At 42.8% G+C, this 18964-nt stretch overlaps 2 protein-coding genes across 3 annotated transcripts in view; both read left to right on the top strand.

Annotated features, from left to right (window-relative positions):
- Nucleotides 1-307: 307 nt before the first annotated feature.
- Nucleotides 308-3259, top strand: RIPPLY2 (ripply transcriptional repressor 2). The gene is made up of 3 exons (XM_065834684.2): nt 308-1071; nt 1219-1283; nt 2963-3259. The coding sequence occupies exons 1-3, from the start codon at nt 856-858 to the stop codon at nt 3126-3128; spliced, it is 447 nt and encodes a 148-aa protein (XP_065690756.2). The 5' UTR covers nt 308-855; the 3' UTR covers nt 3129-3259.
- A 2563-nt stretch (nt 3260-5822) lies between these two features.
- Nucleotides 5823-18964, top strand: part of CYB5R4 (cytochrome b5 reductase 4) — a 37826-nt gene continuing 24684 nt past the window's right edge. The window contains exons 1-6 of one of the 2 annotated variants that reach the window (XM_065834683.2): nt 5825-5947; nt 7019-7079; nt 7192-7345; nt 10171-10271; nt 11979-12063; nt 15848-15889. In XM_065834683.2, coding sequence (XP_065690755.2) covers nt 7219-7345; nt 10171-10271; nt 11979-12063; nt 15848-15889 — 355 coding nt within the window. In that variant the 5' untranslated portion in view covers nt 5825-5947; nt 7019-7079; nt 7192-7218. Of the gene's footprint in view, nt 5948-7018; nt 7080-7191; nt 7346-10170; nt 10272-11978; nt 12064-15847; nt 15890-18964 lie in introns of both variants that reach the window. The other variant, XM_065834682.2, reaches the window with a different exon arrangement.

Genomic DNA, 18964 nt, shown 5'->3' with positions numbered 1-18964 from the left:
GGAAATGGTACAAGTTTGGCATAAAACCTTGTGCATGCAGCAATAGCATCTGATACTGGCAGCAGAATGAAGTATGGGAACCACGTGAAAAAGACGAAAGGAAGGCATGTCTACTCGGTAAAAATACCATACAAAAAAAAAAAAAAAGCCACCACGCTAACTAAGAAATCAACGTTATCTTGGGGGAATATGTCACACAGCGTATTGGGGGGTGACGCATTATGAAACAAGGACCCCTCTAAAGAGCGTAATTTCCTCCCCCACCCCTCCGCCCCAGGGGGGAAATTCCTTTGTCTGTGCCGGGGAAGCGCTGTTCCCCTCATCCCCTCCTTACACCCCCATCCCCCTGCAGCTCCGCTCCCGCCGGTTCGGACCCGGAGCGCGGCGGGCGCTGCCGGTACCAGCGCGGGCCGCGGTGCCGAGCGGAGCGGAGGCGCTGGCACTCTCTTCTCACACGCCTCGCCGTGCCGCTCCAGGGGAATCAACACATTTTTAACAACAAAAGGCCGCGCTTGCGGCTGCTTTAGTCCCATCACCGGCGCGGGAGGGCGGCCTGGGCACGTCCTCGGTGCCGTCTCCCGCCCTGTTCCCACAGGGGCTGCCCCCCTCCCGGCAGCAGCCATGTGTCTGCTCAAGTGCGATTAACACCGACTTGCCAACTCCCCACCCCCCGGGCCATTTGGGGCATGCACGCGCCCGCGCCCCGTGTTTACACAGCGGAGCCTTTTTGTCGATGGCGCTGGCAAATGAGCCGGGGGAGGTGGGCTCCGCGGCGCTTAGCGGCCGCCGGCGGCTATAAAAGCCTCCGGGCCCGGGGTGTACAGGGCTGGGCGAGTGACCACAAACCGGCGGAGGATGGAGGGCGGAGGGATTGGGTGCTGCCGCCGCCCCCGCCCGCTCTCGCTGCTACCGCAGGGCTACTCGCCGTTCTCCGCCTCCTCCCGGTGCGGGGCGCGGCCCAGCCCTGCCCTGCCGGTCCTGCCCTCGGCCGGCAGGTCTGTGCCCTTCTGGCGACCCTGGGTGCCCGTGCCGGACGAGGCGGGACAGCGGACCGGCCCCAGACCCACCGCGGTGAGTGGGGCGCAGGGCGGGGGGTGGCACCTCCCGCCGCCATCGCTGTAGTAGCGTTTAGGGAGTTCTGGGGGGGGCTGCTCGGGGTGGTCCACCCGAGAGCTGGGTGCCGTGCGGGCGGGCTGATCTCTGCTCTCTCCTCCCCAGCCTCGCAGCCCCTGCGGGCTAGCGGAAGCCTCCCGAAAGCTGGCGCAGTACACGCACCCTGTCAGGTAAGTGGCTGCCCCGGGCCGCTGCCGCGTCCCGCGAGAGAGCTCCGGCTTCCCGCGGGGGAGCTCTGGGCACCCGGTCCCCGCGCTGCCGGGGCCTGTGGCGCTGCACGGCCAGGGGGTAAGAGCTAAGCACTGACTCGCCCACCCCGATCCCACCCATGTATTTGTGTAGATATCAAAGTGCCTTCAGCGCGATTTAGCCACTGAAGTGCTGTTGTACTGACAGATCCTCGGGCAAATGATTGCCAGCACTTGTGGATTTACCAGGTCTTTAAGATGAAATGTTAGTATGCTTTTGTGGTGTGGGACTTTACATATGTTTACACAGTTATGTGGCTTGTTGTAGGGTTCTTTTTTTTTTTTTGTGGTGGCAGAAGCAGCTTGCTACTCATTCCTGTGCCCAGGATTAATAAAGGGAGGGGAGAGGTAGTTCCTAAAGTTGTCTTGCTGTGCAAACCTCCAGTGTCCTCCTGGGGCAGAGAAGCAGGTGCAGGCATTGGGAAAGAGTGGCAGGAGGAGAGAGTACAGACTAAGCCAGCATTGCTAAGAAAAATACTCATGTAATCACTGCATGGACAGTTCTGAAAAGGAAATAAAATAACTGCAGTTGAATCTGCAGGAGAATTTGTATTCAGAAGTACTAGTAGGTGTTGCAAGGTGCTTAAAATAATTGCATAGGTAATTCTTCCAGACAAGATGCAGGTTTCTCCCAAAACTAGGCTCCAATTCTTCAAATACTATACACAGACTACTTAAGCAATTGCATGGATTCTGACTTCATTGTGACTGCTCTGGTGCTTAGACATGAACAAATACTGCAGGGAACACTGGGAATGGAGAGATGTTATAAAACAAGTGTCAGATACTTTGTGCTGCAAAGAAAGCAGTGTTCTGTTAAACGGTAGCCTGGAAAGCACTTTTTGTAATTGCTAGAAAACCATCTAGTTCTGTTTCTTAGTGTATTTCTATTATAAACGATCTGTAGTCAGCATTTAATTGTGTTGCAATGTGCTCTTGGGACTTCTATTGTCTGTTTCTTCCTGCTACTCACAAACTGTAAACAAAAGAGGACGCTAGTTGAAAGGAATAGGAGCTGTGGAGTATACTAATTGCAATCTGTTATCTCATTAGCTGATAGCTCTTGCTAACCACTGTATTATCAGCAATCTTTATGTTAATTTCTGGATATAACACAGACTACTTTAAAAACTGCACTTATGGGGCATCTTCCATAAGGAATCTGTTAGGTGATTGTTCTTGGAAGGACATGTGAAATATCAAGGTCCTTTCCCCCTAGACCTTTATCATTCCTTTCACTTTGATATTTGTCTTGCGCCATTGTAAATGACTGCCTAGGTTGGCAACTTTCAGTAACAAAACTGCTAATGTAATCAGAATATATTGACACCGTTATCTTCCCTAGGAATAGTTTCAGTGAGGGCAGTGTTACTTGAATCGGATCCCCAGGTAATACTGTTAGTGAGGTACTGGAACGGGAAGTTTCAGATGCAGTGGATCTTGGTTTTTAAACCATTTTTCCTGCAAAACTAGCTCTTTAAGTTCATCCTTATCTATGTAGGAAGCTTGTTGTAACAGGATTTCACTGCTGTTTCTTGTTAGTCAGCCTCTAAGTAAAATATGTAATAACAATAAGCAAACCTATTGTATACCTGTTTCAGATTATTTTGGCCCAAATCGAGGTGCTATGATTACTTATATCAGGAAGCCGAAGCACTTCTGAAAAACTTTCCAGTTCAAGCTACGATTTCCTTTTATGAAGACTCAGATAGTGAAGATGATGAAGATGAACTGGAACACGATTCAAGAACAGAATCAGATTGCTGATTGCAGGGAAGGCCAACAAAACTTCTAAGACTTAATTTGAACTTAATATAAAATTGTATTATAGTATTTTTAAAGATAATTTATTTGTATGTAAGTTATTCTTAATAAAATGGAAATGTTTTGTAATTTTATCTGAGCCTTTTTCATTTGTTTTATTCCTGTCCTGTTTTAGTCAGGGAAGGTATTGAATAATATCTTTTATCTAATGTCCTATATTTTGTAGACTATAACTTGGACATCAATTTTAGGAGCAGAGAATGGCTGCTTTGCTTTAAAGTGCTCTATGGCTGTGTGACTTCCTCAAGTTTGAGGACACAAGGAAAGATCTTTCATTGTGATTTAGCAGGCTCCATGTAGGAAGATATAAAGAAATAATTGGATTAAGTATTCTAATTATGTGCCTGTTGTAATAATAAGGTTTCAAACATGGAAAAGAAACAGTATAGCTGTTTATGAGATGGAGAGAAGGATCCAAATTCTGTTCTAGTTATACTTTTAAAGAAAAAAAAAAAACACGAAAAACAAAACTAAAACTTTAGTTTTTTGGTTTTTGTTCATGGATGCTCTCTCATGTACATGAGCTGTATTGTTATGCATACAGTATGAAACTATCAGTTTTGCTTGTAAAGTGGACATCAAGAACTGAGAGAGTTGCAATGTGAGTTGTTTTGATGACAGAATGATTGGGGTTAGAAGTGACCTCTGGAGATCATCTAGTCCAACACACCTGCTAATGCAGGTTCACCCAGAGCAGATCACACAGGAATGGTCCAGGCAGGTTTTGAATGTCTCCAGAGGAGACTCCACAGCCTCTCCAGGCAGCATGTTCAGTGCTCTGGCACCCTCAATATAAAGAAGTTTCTCCTCATATGCAGATGGAACCTCCTGTGCTTCAGTTGGTGCATGTTGCCTTTCGTCCTTTTGTTGGGCATCACTGTAAATAGTCTGGTCCCATTCTCTAGAGCCACCCTTGAGGTATTTATAAGAATAAATAAGATTCCCCTCTCAGCTTTTTCTTCTGCAGGCTGAACCAGCTCTCTCTGTTTTCATAAGATGCTCCAGACCCCTTATTATCTTCCTAGCCCTCTGCTGGACTCCCTCCAGTAATTCCCTGTCCTTCTTAAACTGGGGAGCCTAGAACTGGACACAGTATTCCAGATGTAGCCTCACCAGAGTAGAGGGATTGTTTGTAGATTGATTGTTTTGATAATCAAAGCCAAGTTTGATACAAATCATCATGCAGACCAAAGCCCATAAAGGGACAAAAAGATCCAAAATTTTAATTCAAATGCCAGTTGCTACTGCCACTCTGATCAATACAGCTTCTCTACATACCTGAACCTTTCCTTGCCTGAGTGCTCATGAGTGTTGCTGCAGGCTGGGCTGGCTCAGTGTGGCAGTAGCAGCAGCCCCAGAGTGCCTGCCCTGTCCCACCTTTCCCTGGTGGGCCCAGCCCAGCCCAGCAGGAAGGAGTGGGTCTTCATACACGGCCCTTCTCCCCATCTGACCTCCAGACTGCAGGGACAGCAATAGCGGCCCTTGTCATAACCATCAGACTGGGAGGAGTGGCTGACATGCCAGAAGGCTGTGCTGCCATCCAGCGAGACCTGGACAGGCTGGAGTGTTGGGCAGGGAAAAATTTGGTGAAATATTACAAGAGCAAGCGTAGAGTCTTGTATCTGAGCAGGAACAACTCCAGGTTCCAGTATAAGTTGGGGAACGACCTATTAGAGAGCAGCATAGGGGAAAGAGACCTGGGGGTCCTGGTGGACAGCAGGATGACCATGAGTCAGCACTGTGCCCTTGTTGCCAGGAAGGCCAATGGCATCTTGGGGTGTTTTAGAAGAGGGGTGGTTAGCAGGTCAGAGAGGTCCTCCTCCCCCTCTACTCTGCCCTGGTGAGACCCCATCTGGAATATTGTGTCCAGTTCTGAGCCCCTCAGGTCAAGAAGGACAGGGAACTGCTGGAAAGAGTTCAGTGCAGAGCCACGAAGATGATTAAGGGAGTGGAGAATCTCCCATATGAGGAAAGGCTGAGAGAGCTGGGTCTCTAGCTTAGAGGAGACTGAGGGGTGACCTTGTTGATGTTTACAAATAGGTAAAGGGTGAGTGCTACGAGGATAGAGCCAGGCTCTTCTTGGTGACAACCAATGATAGGACAAAGGACAATGGATACAAACTGGAACACAGGAGGTTCCACTTACATTTGAGAAGAAATTTCTTCTCAGTGAGGGTGCCAGAGTACTGGAACAGGATGCCCAGGGAGGTTGTGGAGTCTCCTTCTCTGGAGACGTTCAAAACCCGCCTGGACGCCTTCCTGTGTAACCTCATTTAGGTGTTCCTGCTCCGGCAGGGGGATAGGACTAGATGGTCTTTCGAGGTTCCTTCCAATCCTTAACATTCTGTGATTCTGCGAGCACCGTACCTGGTGCTGGGAGACCTGGACGTAAAACCAACCTCACTGCAACGGGAGACAAACTCCCGAGGGTGAAACAAACGGGCAGACGCGCTGCCCTGGGGCAGCCCGGCACCGCTCTGCAGAGTAGCCCCGCGGGCCCGAGGTGTCAGCAGGGACGTCCAATCCTCGGCTGTTTCTATCAACACCCCCCGCGTCTGGGCCGATACAGCGAAGCCTCCAGCGCGCCTGAGTTCCGTCCGGATCCGGGCCCCGCCCGCCGCCGCGCCTGCGCTGTGTGCCGGAGCGCTCCGCCCGCCCGGGCGCAGGTCGCGGCCCGGGCCGGCAGGATGCTGAATGTGCCCCCGCAAGCCTTCCCCGCGCCCGGCTCACAGCAACGGGTGGCTGCGAGCGGCCGCGCCAAGGTAAGGAGAGCTGGGCTGCCGCCGCGGGGGTGCGGATCACCCGCAGTCGGGGCCTTCCCGGTACCGCGGCCTGGCGCCCTGCGGCGCTGCTTATGCGCCGGCCGCGGGGTAGTCGGTGACCGTCGCTTACGGCGGGGGACGTGGAGGGCGCGGGTGCGTGCCGGGGCCGCAGCCCGGTGGGGTTGGCGGCTCCCCTGCTTCATCTCGGCCGGCTGCGCGGCCTGGCCCTTCCCGGCGGCGCTGCTGTGGTTCGGTGGTGGGTTCCCCGTGGCGGCTCGGGGAGGGCTGCCTCTGCCGCTTCCCCACAGTGACCGCCGAGAGACCGCGGCGGCTGGAACAGGTTCCCCGGGCGAGCGGCCGGTGCTGCCGCGCCGCTGAAATGTACTTCGTGCTTCTCGTTTTTGAAGGCAGTGGTGGCGGTAGCACTTCCCGTTCTGCCTGCCCCGGCTGGCTCGGGGTTCCTCCTGTGCAGAGACGGAGACTTTCACCTTGAAATTACCGTGCACAGCTTACACTTCGTGGGTCTTCATCTTTGGAGTGGTTTTGGGGGCACTAGATGTCTCCAGACCTCACTTGGAAAGTAAACTCAGAGTAAAGTCAAGTGATGCGGGTCTATGTACCCTTTAGTTTTCTCGTTTCTGGTTGTGCTGTGGTTTTGTGAGACTGTGATTCTTTAACCCTGCTCCCTGCTGTTAGAGCCCAGATCAAAGGGGTTCCCAGCCTGTCATGCTGTTGAAAAGGAAGGTGCTTAAGACACCCTGATGATTTTGCTCTGCCTTTCAGGCAGCTAGAAGACTTTGGCTCCAGCTTTCTCTGGGTGAGACTTCCAGTTACTGTAGCACTTGCAGAAAGTTTTTATGAATGCTGTGAAGGTGAAATCTCCTACCTTATCCTACCTGGCCATGATTTTCAAATGTCTCTTTGATGCTTGTAGGTTTCCAGGCCATAACTGAAAGGTTGCTTATAAAACTTTTTAGCGACACAGGAGTACTTGGGATCTGTGGTTTGCTTTGGGATGAGTCATCTAAGTGTTTGTTGATGTTCAATAATTCCCTTGCCTTCCCTTTGTAGGAAGCTTCCTTAAGCAGCCTCACTGCTGGGTAGGACTCCAAAGTGTTGGTGAAGAATACAGGTTGTGCTATTTTTTGTTATGCCCAAGTCCTTCTTGAGAGCTTAAAAAAAGAATATTGAATTGCTCTTTCTTCCTCTAGAGTTAATAATGTTTGTATGCTTTTATTTTTCAGGTACCTTTAAAACCAGGAAGGAGCCTTATGGATTGGATTCGGCTAACTAAAAGTGGGAAGGATTTGACTGGTTTAAAAGGGAGGCTGGTTGAAGTGACTGAAGATGAGCTGGCTAAGCACAACAAAAAGGAGGACTGCTGGATATGTATAAGAGGTTGGTTGCTGTGATATTGCTTTGCTTTTTTTTTTTTGTTTGTTTGTTTTTTGTTTAGCGTCTCTCTTCTGTACTTAAAGAAGCAACAACAAAACCCAATCAAACAACAACAAAAGCCATGCCTCAAAACAAGTTATATGCCATCTGATGTTTAGGGGAAGTGTAATCTTGATGTGATAGGACACAACTTTGTTCAAGTTAGAGATTTTATGTAACAGAACTTTTCTTTGCTCTCAAGCTTTTTTTAAGAAATCTTCCAAGTGGGCATATTTTACCACGTTTTATGTTTGCATATGAAAATAACAAACCACAATATTGTAGGTGGTACCTTAAACAACAAGGGCTTAGCAAGAATAAGGTATTGAAAATTCTGATATGTACTTATGCTCCTTAGTCTTGGAGAGTTTATCAACCCTTAGCAGTTAAATATTTTTAGGGGTTGCTTTAAAGCATCTAGAGAAATGAATACTAATAATGTTAATGGATTTACTTGTTACTTAGTGTTTAATGTTACTTGTTACTTTATGTTACTTAAATATTACTGAAGAGAATGATCTTTGAGAAATAAGTGTGTAAACGCATGGATTGTTTAGTAAGGCAAATGATAGTTGCCATACAGAGCAATTATAATCTATATCTTGCATAACAAACATCTGCAGTAACTGAGACGTTCTATTTATGTTATTATTTTTATGAAATTTTAGCTCAAAAGTTGAAAGTTTTATGTAACAATGTTTGAAAGGTGGTTTGGAGCAATAGCCTTGGCTAGAAGAGTATTTTCAGTTCTGAAGTTCCTAGTTGCCTTACAGAAATGAGTAACATGTTTACTTTCTTGTTTAATTATTGAGAGGCTAACGTACATTAATATCACCGTAAATTTGTTATGAGTTAACAGCATTTCCTGTGAAGATAGGTTAGGAAGATCAGAGTAGCTATATTGTGGCCTTTCTGTAGGAAGAGTGCTTCATGTTAGTGGTAAGAGTTCAGAATTTCTTTGTGAGGGCAACTGTGTTGGACGTTAAAAGGGATGAAAGTGGGGGTAAAATGTCATTCAGTACTGGCTTTTGAACAACATAATAGGATTGTTAATGCTCTGTGTTCTGCTCTTGCACATGCTAGCAAAGCTATAGTGGGAGGAAAGCTAAAGAAAGCTTATTAACTGTGGATGTCTGTTCTTTTTTTCCTCTCACAAAAAGGGCCGTCTGCTACTGCAAACAGAATCGCAGCTTAAAAGGGCTTATGTTTTGGTTTTAATATTTTTTTGCCTCTTGATTGCATCTCTGAAGTTGTGTTTTATAAAAGCTCCATCATGCTGCTTATGTATGCATCTTTGAATTTTCCCATCTTAGCCTTGTCTTTGTTCTAGAACCACTGATGAAAAAAACAGCATAACTGAGAATCATGTTAGGTTATCTGTAGACCTGATATGTGGACAGATAATAAAATAACACATTGTGGAGAAGATAAATTAAGTCTTTGCGTTGGTAATTAGGCTAGCTGTACACAGAAGAGCAGAAACTGATGAGAGAAATGTAAAGTAGAAGATTAGGAACTAATTTGTTCAAAGACCAGTGATCATCAAAGCTGTCAAATAGACCATAAGTATATAATTGGGATGTCAGGGGAGCTAAAAGAGTGTGAGAGATACATATATGAGACTTGTTTTGCTCCCACAAGTTTGGTAAATTGAACATTTGGCTAATATTCAGGAAGTCCTAACTATGCAGATATTTATGTACATTTTCCTGTGTGCAGTAATCAGTGTTGCACACAAGATGGCATAGCGGATACATCATTTAGAAGATCAGGTCAGTAAAATATGCAAAGATCCTTCCTTTGTTGTCTGGGATAGTTGTTTTTACCAACTAGGATTGTCCCAAGTATGCCTCCCCCTGAACCAGTGCTGGATGTTTACCTTCCTTATGACGTAGTTAATTTACACTTAATGTGTTGAAAGCTTATGAAAGCATGGGCACAGTTCCTCTTCTGGTAGCTTCCTGTTTTGGTAATGTTATATATCTTTAAATATTCTTCTAGGTGGGCCTGCAATAGCAGTATTATTTCTGTGGTTAAATTTGTTCATAGCTGCATTCTCCGGGCTCTAATTACAGTGCTTGCATAGCAACAATAATTAGACTTCATCATTTCAGACATATGGAGTAGCATTGTTTTGTCTCCTTGGAAATACCAAGAATAGTACTCATGTAGAAAGAATGCTGGGCCCTTTTACTGGGTCAAATCTGATATCAGAGTTGTAAGCCTTAGGCTATGTTTAGGTTTTTTTGTTTTGCTGAATCTGAAGAGTAGGAGTTTTGTTGCTGATGGTAGCAGTTTTTCTTTGTGGGAGACAGTACATTCAGTAGGCATTTTATTCCATAGGTGATAGGTGATGGGGAAACAACTATGACAGCACTTAGGGAGTAACATGATTGGAAGGGAGACTGAAGACTGTGTGGTAACTGTCTCAATTTTATGTCTTTAGAAGAACCAAAGGCTGGTTTGCCCCCTAGCTAGGATCCATCATGTTCAACTTCAAGGGTTTATTTTGTTCAAGTCTTACCCCTGCAGGTTTCTCCAGCCGCTCACTGGGACAAGTAGTATGTCATTGTAGGATTGTCCTCTCTATGTACTGAGTTACGTCTTGTGCACTGTATGATTGTGTAACTTAAACTTCTGGTTTTGGAAAGTCATACTCCTTGTTCCAATGATGTCTACTGTTTGCCATTACACTGATATGCACTAACCTTTTGGCTGGTTTTGAAGATAGGAGTGGTTGTAGTGGTAGTAGAAATGCTGCTCACATTTTTATATTCCATTTTCTGCAGGGTTTGTGTACAACGTCACACCATACATGGAATATCATCCCGGTGGTGAGGATGAACTGATGAAAGCAGCAGGAACTGATGGTACAGATCTCTTTGATCAGGTGAGAACAACTGGCAGCAAATGACACTTGCTCACTGACAGGTGTTTTGAAAAATGCATGTTTTCTGGTTAAAAATAACCAGGGCATTCCAATGGAAATGATGATTTGAAATTTTTCAGATCTAAGGAAAGACAATGGGCATCACAAGATGACAGTTGCTCTCTTCTTTGTTTACCATTTCATGAAATTGTTTGAGTAGACTCAGGAAATAAAGGGTCTGCAGAGTAAATGTACTTTCTGCAAGGAATCACTTGCAAACCTGGTGCTCTATGAGATGATTCACTGAGTTGGTATTTTTTACAAACAGACAGTCTTAGAGTCTCCTTGGCTTACAAGGTTTGTCTGAGAAACTGGGAAAGAGCAGAAAGGAAACTTCTGTTTCTGAAAGGAAATCTTTATCTCTTTACAGTTCCTGCATCACAGTGTTATGCCTTAATTTGCTATATATTTTTAACAACAAATGTAAATAAAGATATGGTGATGCTTTAGCTTTGTTAAGTTTCTCTTTTGGTTAATCCTTTCTCAAATGAAGTACTGGATTCAGGCATAATTCTCTGGTTTCAAGGGATTTTCTCCTAAAAGCTTGTCCAGTATCAAGTTGTGGCCTGGAATTCTGTAGCTGGGTCACTGTCAAATATTGTATGATGTACTCAGAAACAGGAGTCTTGATGTCAAGAATATTTGGGGAAGCCCTCAAGTTGTTATTAAGAGCAGATACATACTTGCTGCTTTTTTTTTTTTTTTAATTTTGTCATGAGAGTAGAAAGTAGTGTTCAGATCATTAAAATATGCTATGCACATTTTTGTTTCTGGCTGATGTCTTTCCTGTTCTGGAGGCATTTCTGTTGTTATCCCCTCTGCTTTAGCATTCTGTGTCTGTTGGATACTGATCTCTTTAAAAGTTTGTTTTTCTTAAATTTCTGGAAAAAACAACTGTAATTCAAAATCCTTCATTTCTTTGTGTTATCTGTATATGAGAAGACTACAACTTGTGGATGGGATTCTTTATCTCACCTCTTAGCTTGTCCAGTTTAAAGTTTTCATTTTTAAATGTCTGCATACCATTCACATTTGTCATGCAGCACTTTGTTTCCGTTTCTCCTCTTGTGCTGTTATCCTGGGTGCCCTTTCAGAATTGGCTTTTCTGCCATCCATTTCCTCTGCAAGTTGTCCAGTTCTGGTTTGTAAAGCTGCTGCTTTTTCTTCACTTTATTTGATTTCCTAAAATAGGTAACTTCCAAATAATTTGGTGATAGTAAGACAGAAACAGACAGAAATACACCAACTTGATAGGAGGTGCTTATGTATCTAAACTACTATTCTTTATCTCTGTTTCCTTCATCCTTTTTCCTCTCAATTGTATCTAAGCAGAGCTAATTACCCTTGTTGCAGAGACAATATTGTTAATTGCATAGCATCCATCGTAAAAATGCTTTTCTGAAATATTTTCTGTAGCTCAAGATTATGATGTTCAGATACTGCAAAGCATAAAATGAATCAATTAAACTATTGTCACTTTTTCATGGTCCTGTTTTTTTTATTTAATTACATACTATCTGTAGTAGAAGTAAAAATAAGTACTGAATGATGGCAAACTGCTAAATGAACTACATTAGCCACTGTACAAAAATGAACTTTTCTATTTGAGTGTGTATAACAACATAGTAAGAATTACAAATTTTGTGAAAACTGATTTTGTTAATATAGGTTCATCGTTGGGTCAATTATGAATCGATGCTGAAGGAATGTCTTGTTGGGAGAATGGCTGTCAAGCCTATTGCTGCTCCGAAAGGTGAGGGGTTTAAGAATTAAATGATGTCTATTAAGTTTTATTCCAAAGCTATCTCTTAAATTGTATTTATGAGGAGAGTCTCTTTTCTTGCATAGAGATGAAGGTTGTTGCATGTATTGTCTTTTTACAGCAGATACCTGAAGATGAAACTATTTTATGAGTGAAGACTTTTATAAGTAATGTACTGCTACATTTCTTTTGGTCTTAGTGATCAGAAAACAGATGTGTGTGTGTGTGTTATATGCATACAGAATTACGTATGTGTATATATATTTTTTTTTTCCCCCTCAAGATCCCTCTTTCTTCTTCTGATCCCAGGGGACAAACTGTCATAGACAGCACTCTCATCTTGGAAGTAAAAGTCAGTTTTTCAGTCTGGTGGTTTTAGCATCAGAGATAGATCTGGCAAGTTGCATATTTATTGAGATATATGAATACACTTTATGGACATTTATCCTTTCCAGAACACTATATTAGGTCCTTTAGTTTGAATTTACTTGGAGAAAATTTTGCTGATACAACAGACTCCTGTGAGCCAGGACAGCCAGAGATGTAGTATGTTGTCTTAAAATGCTTGTGATGGTTTCCAGAGCCTTTAATCTTCAGTATTTGTTTTGATTTGTGGGCCACAGCAAAAATTTCCCATACCTAGGAAGCAGATGCTATTACTAAATATTGACCCTTAGCAAAACTGCACTGAAAACATGAAAGAATTAATCTTTGCAACTATTGTTATCTTCTTTTTAATTCACAAATTCCATTGTTTCTTGTAGCACTTCAGCTTCTGACAAGATGCTTGCTTAGTGCATACTTGCGTAGTGCTTAGATCGCATCGCCCAGCAGTTAGGTTATGATTGGTCTGTACATGAAGTGGAATAGTATTTTACATTTCCACATTGCTAGGTAGCTAATTCCAGGTAATTAAGGTAAATGCTGCAAAGTATGAAGAAACCTTGGCAGCATAGCTGCTTCATGGAGGTGAGGTGTTTCAGATAAGTTACTGCCACTTTGTCAGCTGAGTTAGAAATTTAAAAGTAAACCTGACTTTTGTTGATTTTATTAATCTAACTTTTTTCCAACTAGAAGGAATTCTTGTTACAGACAGTTGGTAAAAAAAAAAAAAAAAAAGCAACAAGTCTTTGCCCCTGCTAACTATGATGGTCCATTTTCTACTGTTCACTCTTGCTTTCTTCTGTAGTAGGACTGCTCTATCTGTTTTACTGCAGTAAAATTTGCAGGATAGAAGTTGTCAGCTGGTGTAAAAATGGTTGTTGCCTGCGTCTGTTTTGGCCATTTCATGCTTGAAAAAAGTCTAGTTTCATTAATTAGGAGTAAAACTCATTAGAGACAGGACTTGCTGAAGTTCTTAACTGTAAAGTTCTTGAAGTTTACTTTGCTTCCTGGTACACTATATATCCTCGTATTTGATAATTCACTATTCAAAAGATGTGGTTGACTAACCTTATTCTCAGGCAGTGATAATTCTTGTCTTGCATCCTTCCAGAAGACTGAGTTTAGCCAAGTTTGCATTTGAAAATGGAAGAATAAAATACAGTGCTAAGGTGCGTGGTTTTGAATATAGGATTAAATGGGCCCATAAGTACAGAGGAAAGACAGGATTTCAAATTATGGAATGCATTGCTTTCTTTTTGTGGCAGAGGGTGAGTGTTTGGCAGTAGGGCAAGCATCAGTGCTTAATGTTTGGTACAGTCTCAGTACAGAGCAAGTCAGTGAGATGTGGCTTGTCGGGCCATTGCTGGAAGATTTCTGATTGTTTAGCTTAGTTTTGTTTCCTGCGTTCAGATGTTTTTTCGGAAGGTCGTACAATTATTTGCTCGCTGAACTGTTGAAGGAAGCTGAATCTTGTCCTTGCATATTCAAGTTTCTTTGGTTGTTTTTTGTTTGTTTGTGGGTTTTTTTGGTTTGTGGGTTGTTTTTTTTGTGTGTGGTTTTTTGTGTTTTTTTTTTTTTTCAAGAAAATAAGTATTTTCAAGATGCTGGTGATAGTTAATGTTTTGTCAACTTGTCTTTTGGGAATGCTGCCTGGTGGCATGGTAGGAAATTCTGACATGTCCCTTCTGCAATGTTGCAGAGCAGTGGAGCTCTGCACTGAAGTGTGTAGTGTTTGTACTTGCTGAGGTGGACAGTGCAGGAACTACAGCAGTACCCGGGCACAAAAGAGATGATTTCAGCATCTCCCTTCTCCTTCCATCTCCTACAGCAATAAACTGCTTGCCCTCCCTTCAGGGTACTCAGCTGTAAACATGAGCACAGACATTACTTTGTTGTCTAGTACCCTTTACTACTGCTAATTTTTCTCACAGACATACATACCTTAGTATCTACAACCCTATGTTGCTTCAACAGTAACATAATTTGGGAGTTGGAATATATGTTGTGTTGTTGTTAAGTCAGTGGGATTAGGCTGAGAGCTGTGGTATCATATGAGGAAGAGAGGTAGAACTGTGTCTTAGAAATGCCTCAAACCATCCTTAAATTTGCAATGCCAATTTCAGCGCAGTGTGTTAAAATGTACTTCAATGTGAGCAGACTTTTGAACATAAAAAATGGCCTTTAATCAGAAACAAGTTTTTGTGAATGACTTGCCTATCCTGGCAGAAAGCTTGAAGTGGTCTATAGCAGAATACACAGACAAATACAACCTCACCAAAAATTTTTGGTGGACTGTCCCATACATCTTGTGGAGCGTTTTGTTTTCACCTTATAGTGGCACAAAACAAAAGCCTCTGATGAAGGCAATTCTTGGTCAGCTCTGAAGTAATTTTGCAACACTGTATGTTTGCTGCTTTGTTCTGGGAGCCATTCCCTCATTTCTCTCACAATGGCATTTTTCCTCTAAGAGTGGCTGCTGCAATGCAGAGTGCCGGGAGGGGTTCAGAAGAACACAGGGATGAAACACATTTTGGTTTTCATAAAAGAGAGCAGGAAGAACACACTCGTTTCTCTCACTTCCCCAAACCTGGCTCCCATAAAGGAGAATATAAAAAGGGCCTTTGTACTGGGACATTATGAAATATGCACATAGAGGAGGCAGAAGGGGACCTGGGTACATCCAAAGCACTAGTTTCCCCGCAGATTTGCTATGAAAGGAATGATATGTGGCTGAGAGGCATAATACCTTTGCCCTAGAACTGGGTGCCGTATGTGTGAATTGACAGTATGTAATTCACCTGCTTGATCTTCATCTTTTTCCTGCTAGTACTTGTTTGTTTGGTTGTTGGGAGTAGTTGCAGCATACTGTAGGTTTAATGAAAAACTCAGGAAGTAACTTGTCAAATAAAACAGTTTGACAGAAGGAGCCTCTAGAAAGATTTTTTTACTGGGTTTCTGCCAAGGATTAGATTTAGATAGTTGTACATCAGATTCAGCGTCTGCTATGTGTTGTCTTGACAAGTGTAATCTAAAGTCTGACAGATTTAGCAAGCTTCTTAGCCTATGAAGTTTAGAATTGCACAAGATAATCTGTGATGTTTGTTTCGAAGTGCCAGATTAGAGTTCTTGTGTTTCCAACCCTTTCGTGCTGTGAAAATGTTGCAATTTTTAACATAGCTTTTTTTAAGATTATACATCATCTTTTGGAACGGAAATCAGCGCTGCATTTAGTTGTGACTTCTTGGTGTCTGAAGCATCCTGGCCAGTCTGTTAATGTTTTGGAAGATTTGTTTGGAGATCCTTACTTTGGCTTATTTCTTTAGCATGATGTGTGCAGCTACTGTGCCATAACTTCTTACTGTCGTGCTTGGTTTTTTTCCTAATCTTATAGAGATTTCTTCTACTCTGTCTGAAGAGAAGAAACAGCTTAATGGTAAGTATTCACCTGGAGTGAGGTGAGGAGTGAATCTTAAATTTGTTTGAATATTATTGAATGAGCAATGTCTATCCAAACTTTTGTCTGTCTGCATTTGAACTGATCTTGAGACTGTAGTGATCTGTGGAAAATAGAGAAGGCAGAATCCTAATTTGGTATTGTAAATTCAGTGTTTAAAAGTATTACAAGATGGCAGTAGGGCAATATAGAAAAGAGAGGTACAAAATGGAGAAGGTTTCTGCTCGAGTCAGACGAGATCACAAATAACTGTGTGCTACAAAATCTGCCACTATGAAATTGCCACGCTTTCTGATCCTTCTCTCTGTCAGAAAAGCTAGGAGGCCATGGGGCTGCAGTAGCAGATATGGGAAAAAATCTTGGGGAATGATTACAATTATTAAGTCTCTACTAAAAGCTGGAAGGTCATCACTGGTAAATGAGTTGAAGTGGAGGTGAATTAGCTCTTACAGCATGACTGAACTACTTGGGATGTAACTGCGAGAATGACTGGACTGTCTTTTGGTATAGCTCTAGGAGAAGCAAGCGCAGTTCTTTGGACATGTCAGAAGGTTGACAGTAGTCCTCATAGAGATGGGGAAGCATTCATGCTTTGCACAAGCGTTCACTGAGCCCTTCGTCAAGTACTGGAGGTTGGTGTGATTGCTAGTGATCAAGATCCATGTGTTTGATTCTAATACTTTAGGGAAATCTTCTGGAATGATTAGTCATCTTAGTACAAGAGTCTTCCTAAAATAATATGGCTTATGAAGTTGGATGGGAGTGTGTTGGTGAAGGAAGTAAGATGAACACCTGTGAAAGGAAATAATACGTTTTGAACTGAAGACTTACGTTTTGGCATGAGAGGGAACAGGTGCAAATTTGTTATGGAAAATTCAAGGCTGAAACTTTGGAAAGAGTCTACAGCAGTCAAATTTTGGAGTGGCAGGACAAACAGAAACCTAGATATGTCTTAAGATGAAGCCAGGGAAGTTTTTCAGGGTGGTATTCCAGCAAGTGTAGGCACAATGAAGGGAAACGTATGTGTTCATGCTTGCTTTGGTGAATTTGAGTTCCTGTTTGTTTTTTTCTGTTCTTATACTGTCTTCCTTGTCCTCCCTTTGTTCTGTAAATGTTGTATTTGTCTTCTAAAAGGCAGTTTACCTTTTAGTATGTAGGAGCATTGAGCTACACAGAAAGATAAACATAGAAAAGTAAGCAAGACTTATTTTAGTTGCTTCTGTTTTGCTCTATAGTCTTATAAGATGGTAAGCTGAACTTTGACAAGGTCTGTTGCCTGACTTATGAGCAAGTTGTTGGAACCTGTTAATCTTGCTTTGAAAGACAGGGAATGAGAAAGCAAACTCTGCTTTATCAGAATTGTAGCGCTAGGCAGTAGCTAGTCGTCGTTAAATACACCATAAATATTTTTATTCAAGTAGAAGACTAGTTGTACCATATATTCCAGTGACCTCTTCTTGGTTATGTTGGTTCATGAATTCCTTACTTTTTGTGCTTGTATGGCTGTCCAGAGCTTTCCTATGCATCTTTCATATTTACAGTGGATCCAGGTAAAGAGAACTAAGTGCTATTCCCTTTCTCTTCCATCCTGCTTCCCTTCCTGCTCCTAGCAATAACTTTCCTTGTCCAGCTTATATGAGTCGTCGAGAGACATAGGAAATGATTCTTATGGTAGTTTCCAATAACATTTCCAAAATACTGGTGGTTGCTTGTTGTATTCAGTTTACCTGCCTGGCAAGACTTTTCTTTCCAAAATAGGGGAGATCAGTTCCTGAGGTTACCTTTCATGAGGTGTTTCGTATTCAGTTGTTGTGTTCTGGTGCTTAGTTCTTGTACATTTAAGTCAAAATGAGACTAGAAATAAGCGTTGCTGTCTGAAAGTGGGAAAGAGAAGCCTATGTCATGGGCTCTTGATGTTTTGGAAGTTGTTGGGACTAGTGAAGACATTTTTGTCCAGTCAATCTAAAATATGCAAATAATTGTATTTGGAGTGTGCTCAGATCAATCAACCTAAATGCATCCTTGATTTTATGAACATCAATTCTATATTGCTTGTGATAACAGTCAGTGTGGGTGTAGCCTAATGTGCTTTCAACATCTGTTCATAGTTGAGTTTCAAACAGAAGATATAAAAATTTCAAAATGCTGCCATTACCAAAGCATGCCTGAAAAACTTGTATTTGTTTGAGCACAAATATGTATCAAATACTTATTTTAAAAATTGTCTTGCACTTTTGAGCTAAACTGAATTTCTCTTTTACCAAAACGATGATGATGATTTTTATAATATTAACAGTAAAAAAAAAAATGACTTGAGCAGTTCCACCATCTGAAAACAAGCTAATGCTTGAGTATATGCACATCAGACCTTGAAAAATCTTATGTTGTGGAAAAGGGTGATGGGAGGAAAGTTTGAGCTAGTGTCGAGTACAGAAAACTAAATCTTAAGGTTCAACAAGCTGGAATTCTTTAGGTTAAATAATATAAATACAGCCTCCTGCTCAAAGCAGGGTGAACTTGCATACTAGATCAGTTGAGCAGTCCCACTCTCATGGGAAGGGAAGAGATGTGGTGGTTTGGGTTTTCTGTTGTTGTTGTAGTTTGATTCATTTGGGTTTTTTTCCATACACATAACCACAATTTTTGCTGCCGCTTGTCCGTTGCCTCTGTCCTTCTGTACCCCTCTGAGAAGAATGTGTCTATCTTCCCTCCCATCCCCTTCTCTTTAGGTAGTTGAAGACTGCAGCTGGATTTCCCCCTTAGCCTTTTCTTCTGCAGGCTGAACAAACACATTTTCCTCAGCCTCTTTTCATATATCCTGTGCTCCAGCTGCTGACCATGTTGGTGGCCTTTCCCTGGACTTGATCTGGTCTATCGATATCTGTCTGGCACTGAGAAGCCAAAACAGGACACAGTTTCCCAGATGTGGTCTTAAAAATGCTGATGGAGAGCTAGAATTGCTCCCTGTGAGCTGATTGCTGTGCTCTTGCCCAGGATAAAGTTGGCCTTCGTCATCACAAGGACGCAGTATCTGCCCAACCTTGGCTTGTCTGC

This window comes from Patagioenas fasciata, chromosome 3 (genome assembly GCF_037038585.1).
Source record: "Patagioenas fasciata isolate bPatFas1 chromosome 3, bPatFas1.hap1, whole genome shotgun sequence".
Lineage (NCBI taxonomy): Eukaryota > Metazoa > Chordata > Aves > Columbiformes > Columbidae > Patagioenas > Patagioenas fasciata.
Note: the sequence above shows the minus strand (reverse complement) of the source record. Positions and strands in the feature narration are given on the sequence as shown.

What these genes read in the sequence shown, in the direction of transcription:
- RIPPLY2 (XM_065834684.2), top strand. Translation starts at nt 856, where the DNA reads ATGGAGGGCGGAGGGATTGGGTGCTGCCGCCGCCCCCGCCCGCTCTCG. An exon ending in CCGGCCCCAGACCCACCGCG is followed by an intron (nt 1,072 to 1,218) that starts GTGAGTGGGGCG and finishes TCTCCTCCCCAG; the next exon opens with CCTCGCAGCCCCTGCGGGCT. An exon ending in CAGTACACGCACCCTGTCAG is followed by an intron (nt 1,284 to 2,962) that starts GTAAGTGGCTGC and finishes TACCTGTTTCAG; the next exon opens with ATTATTTTGGCCCAAATCGA.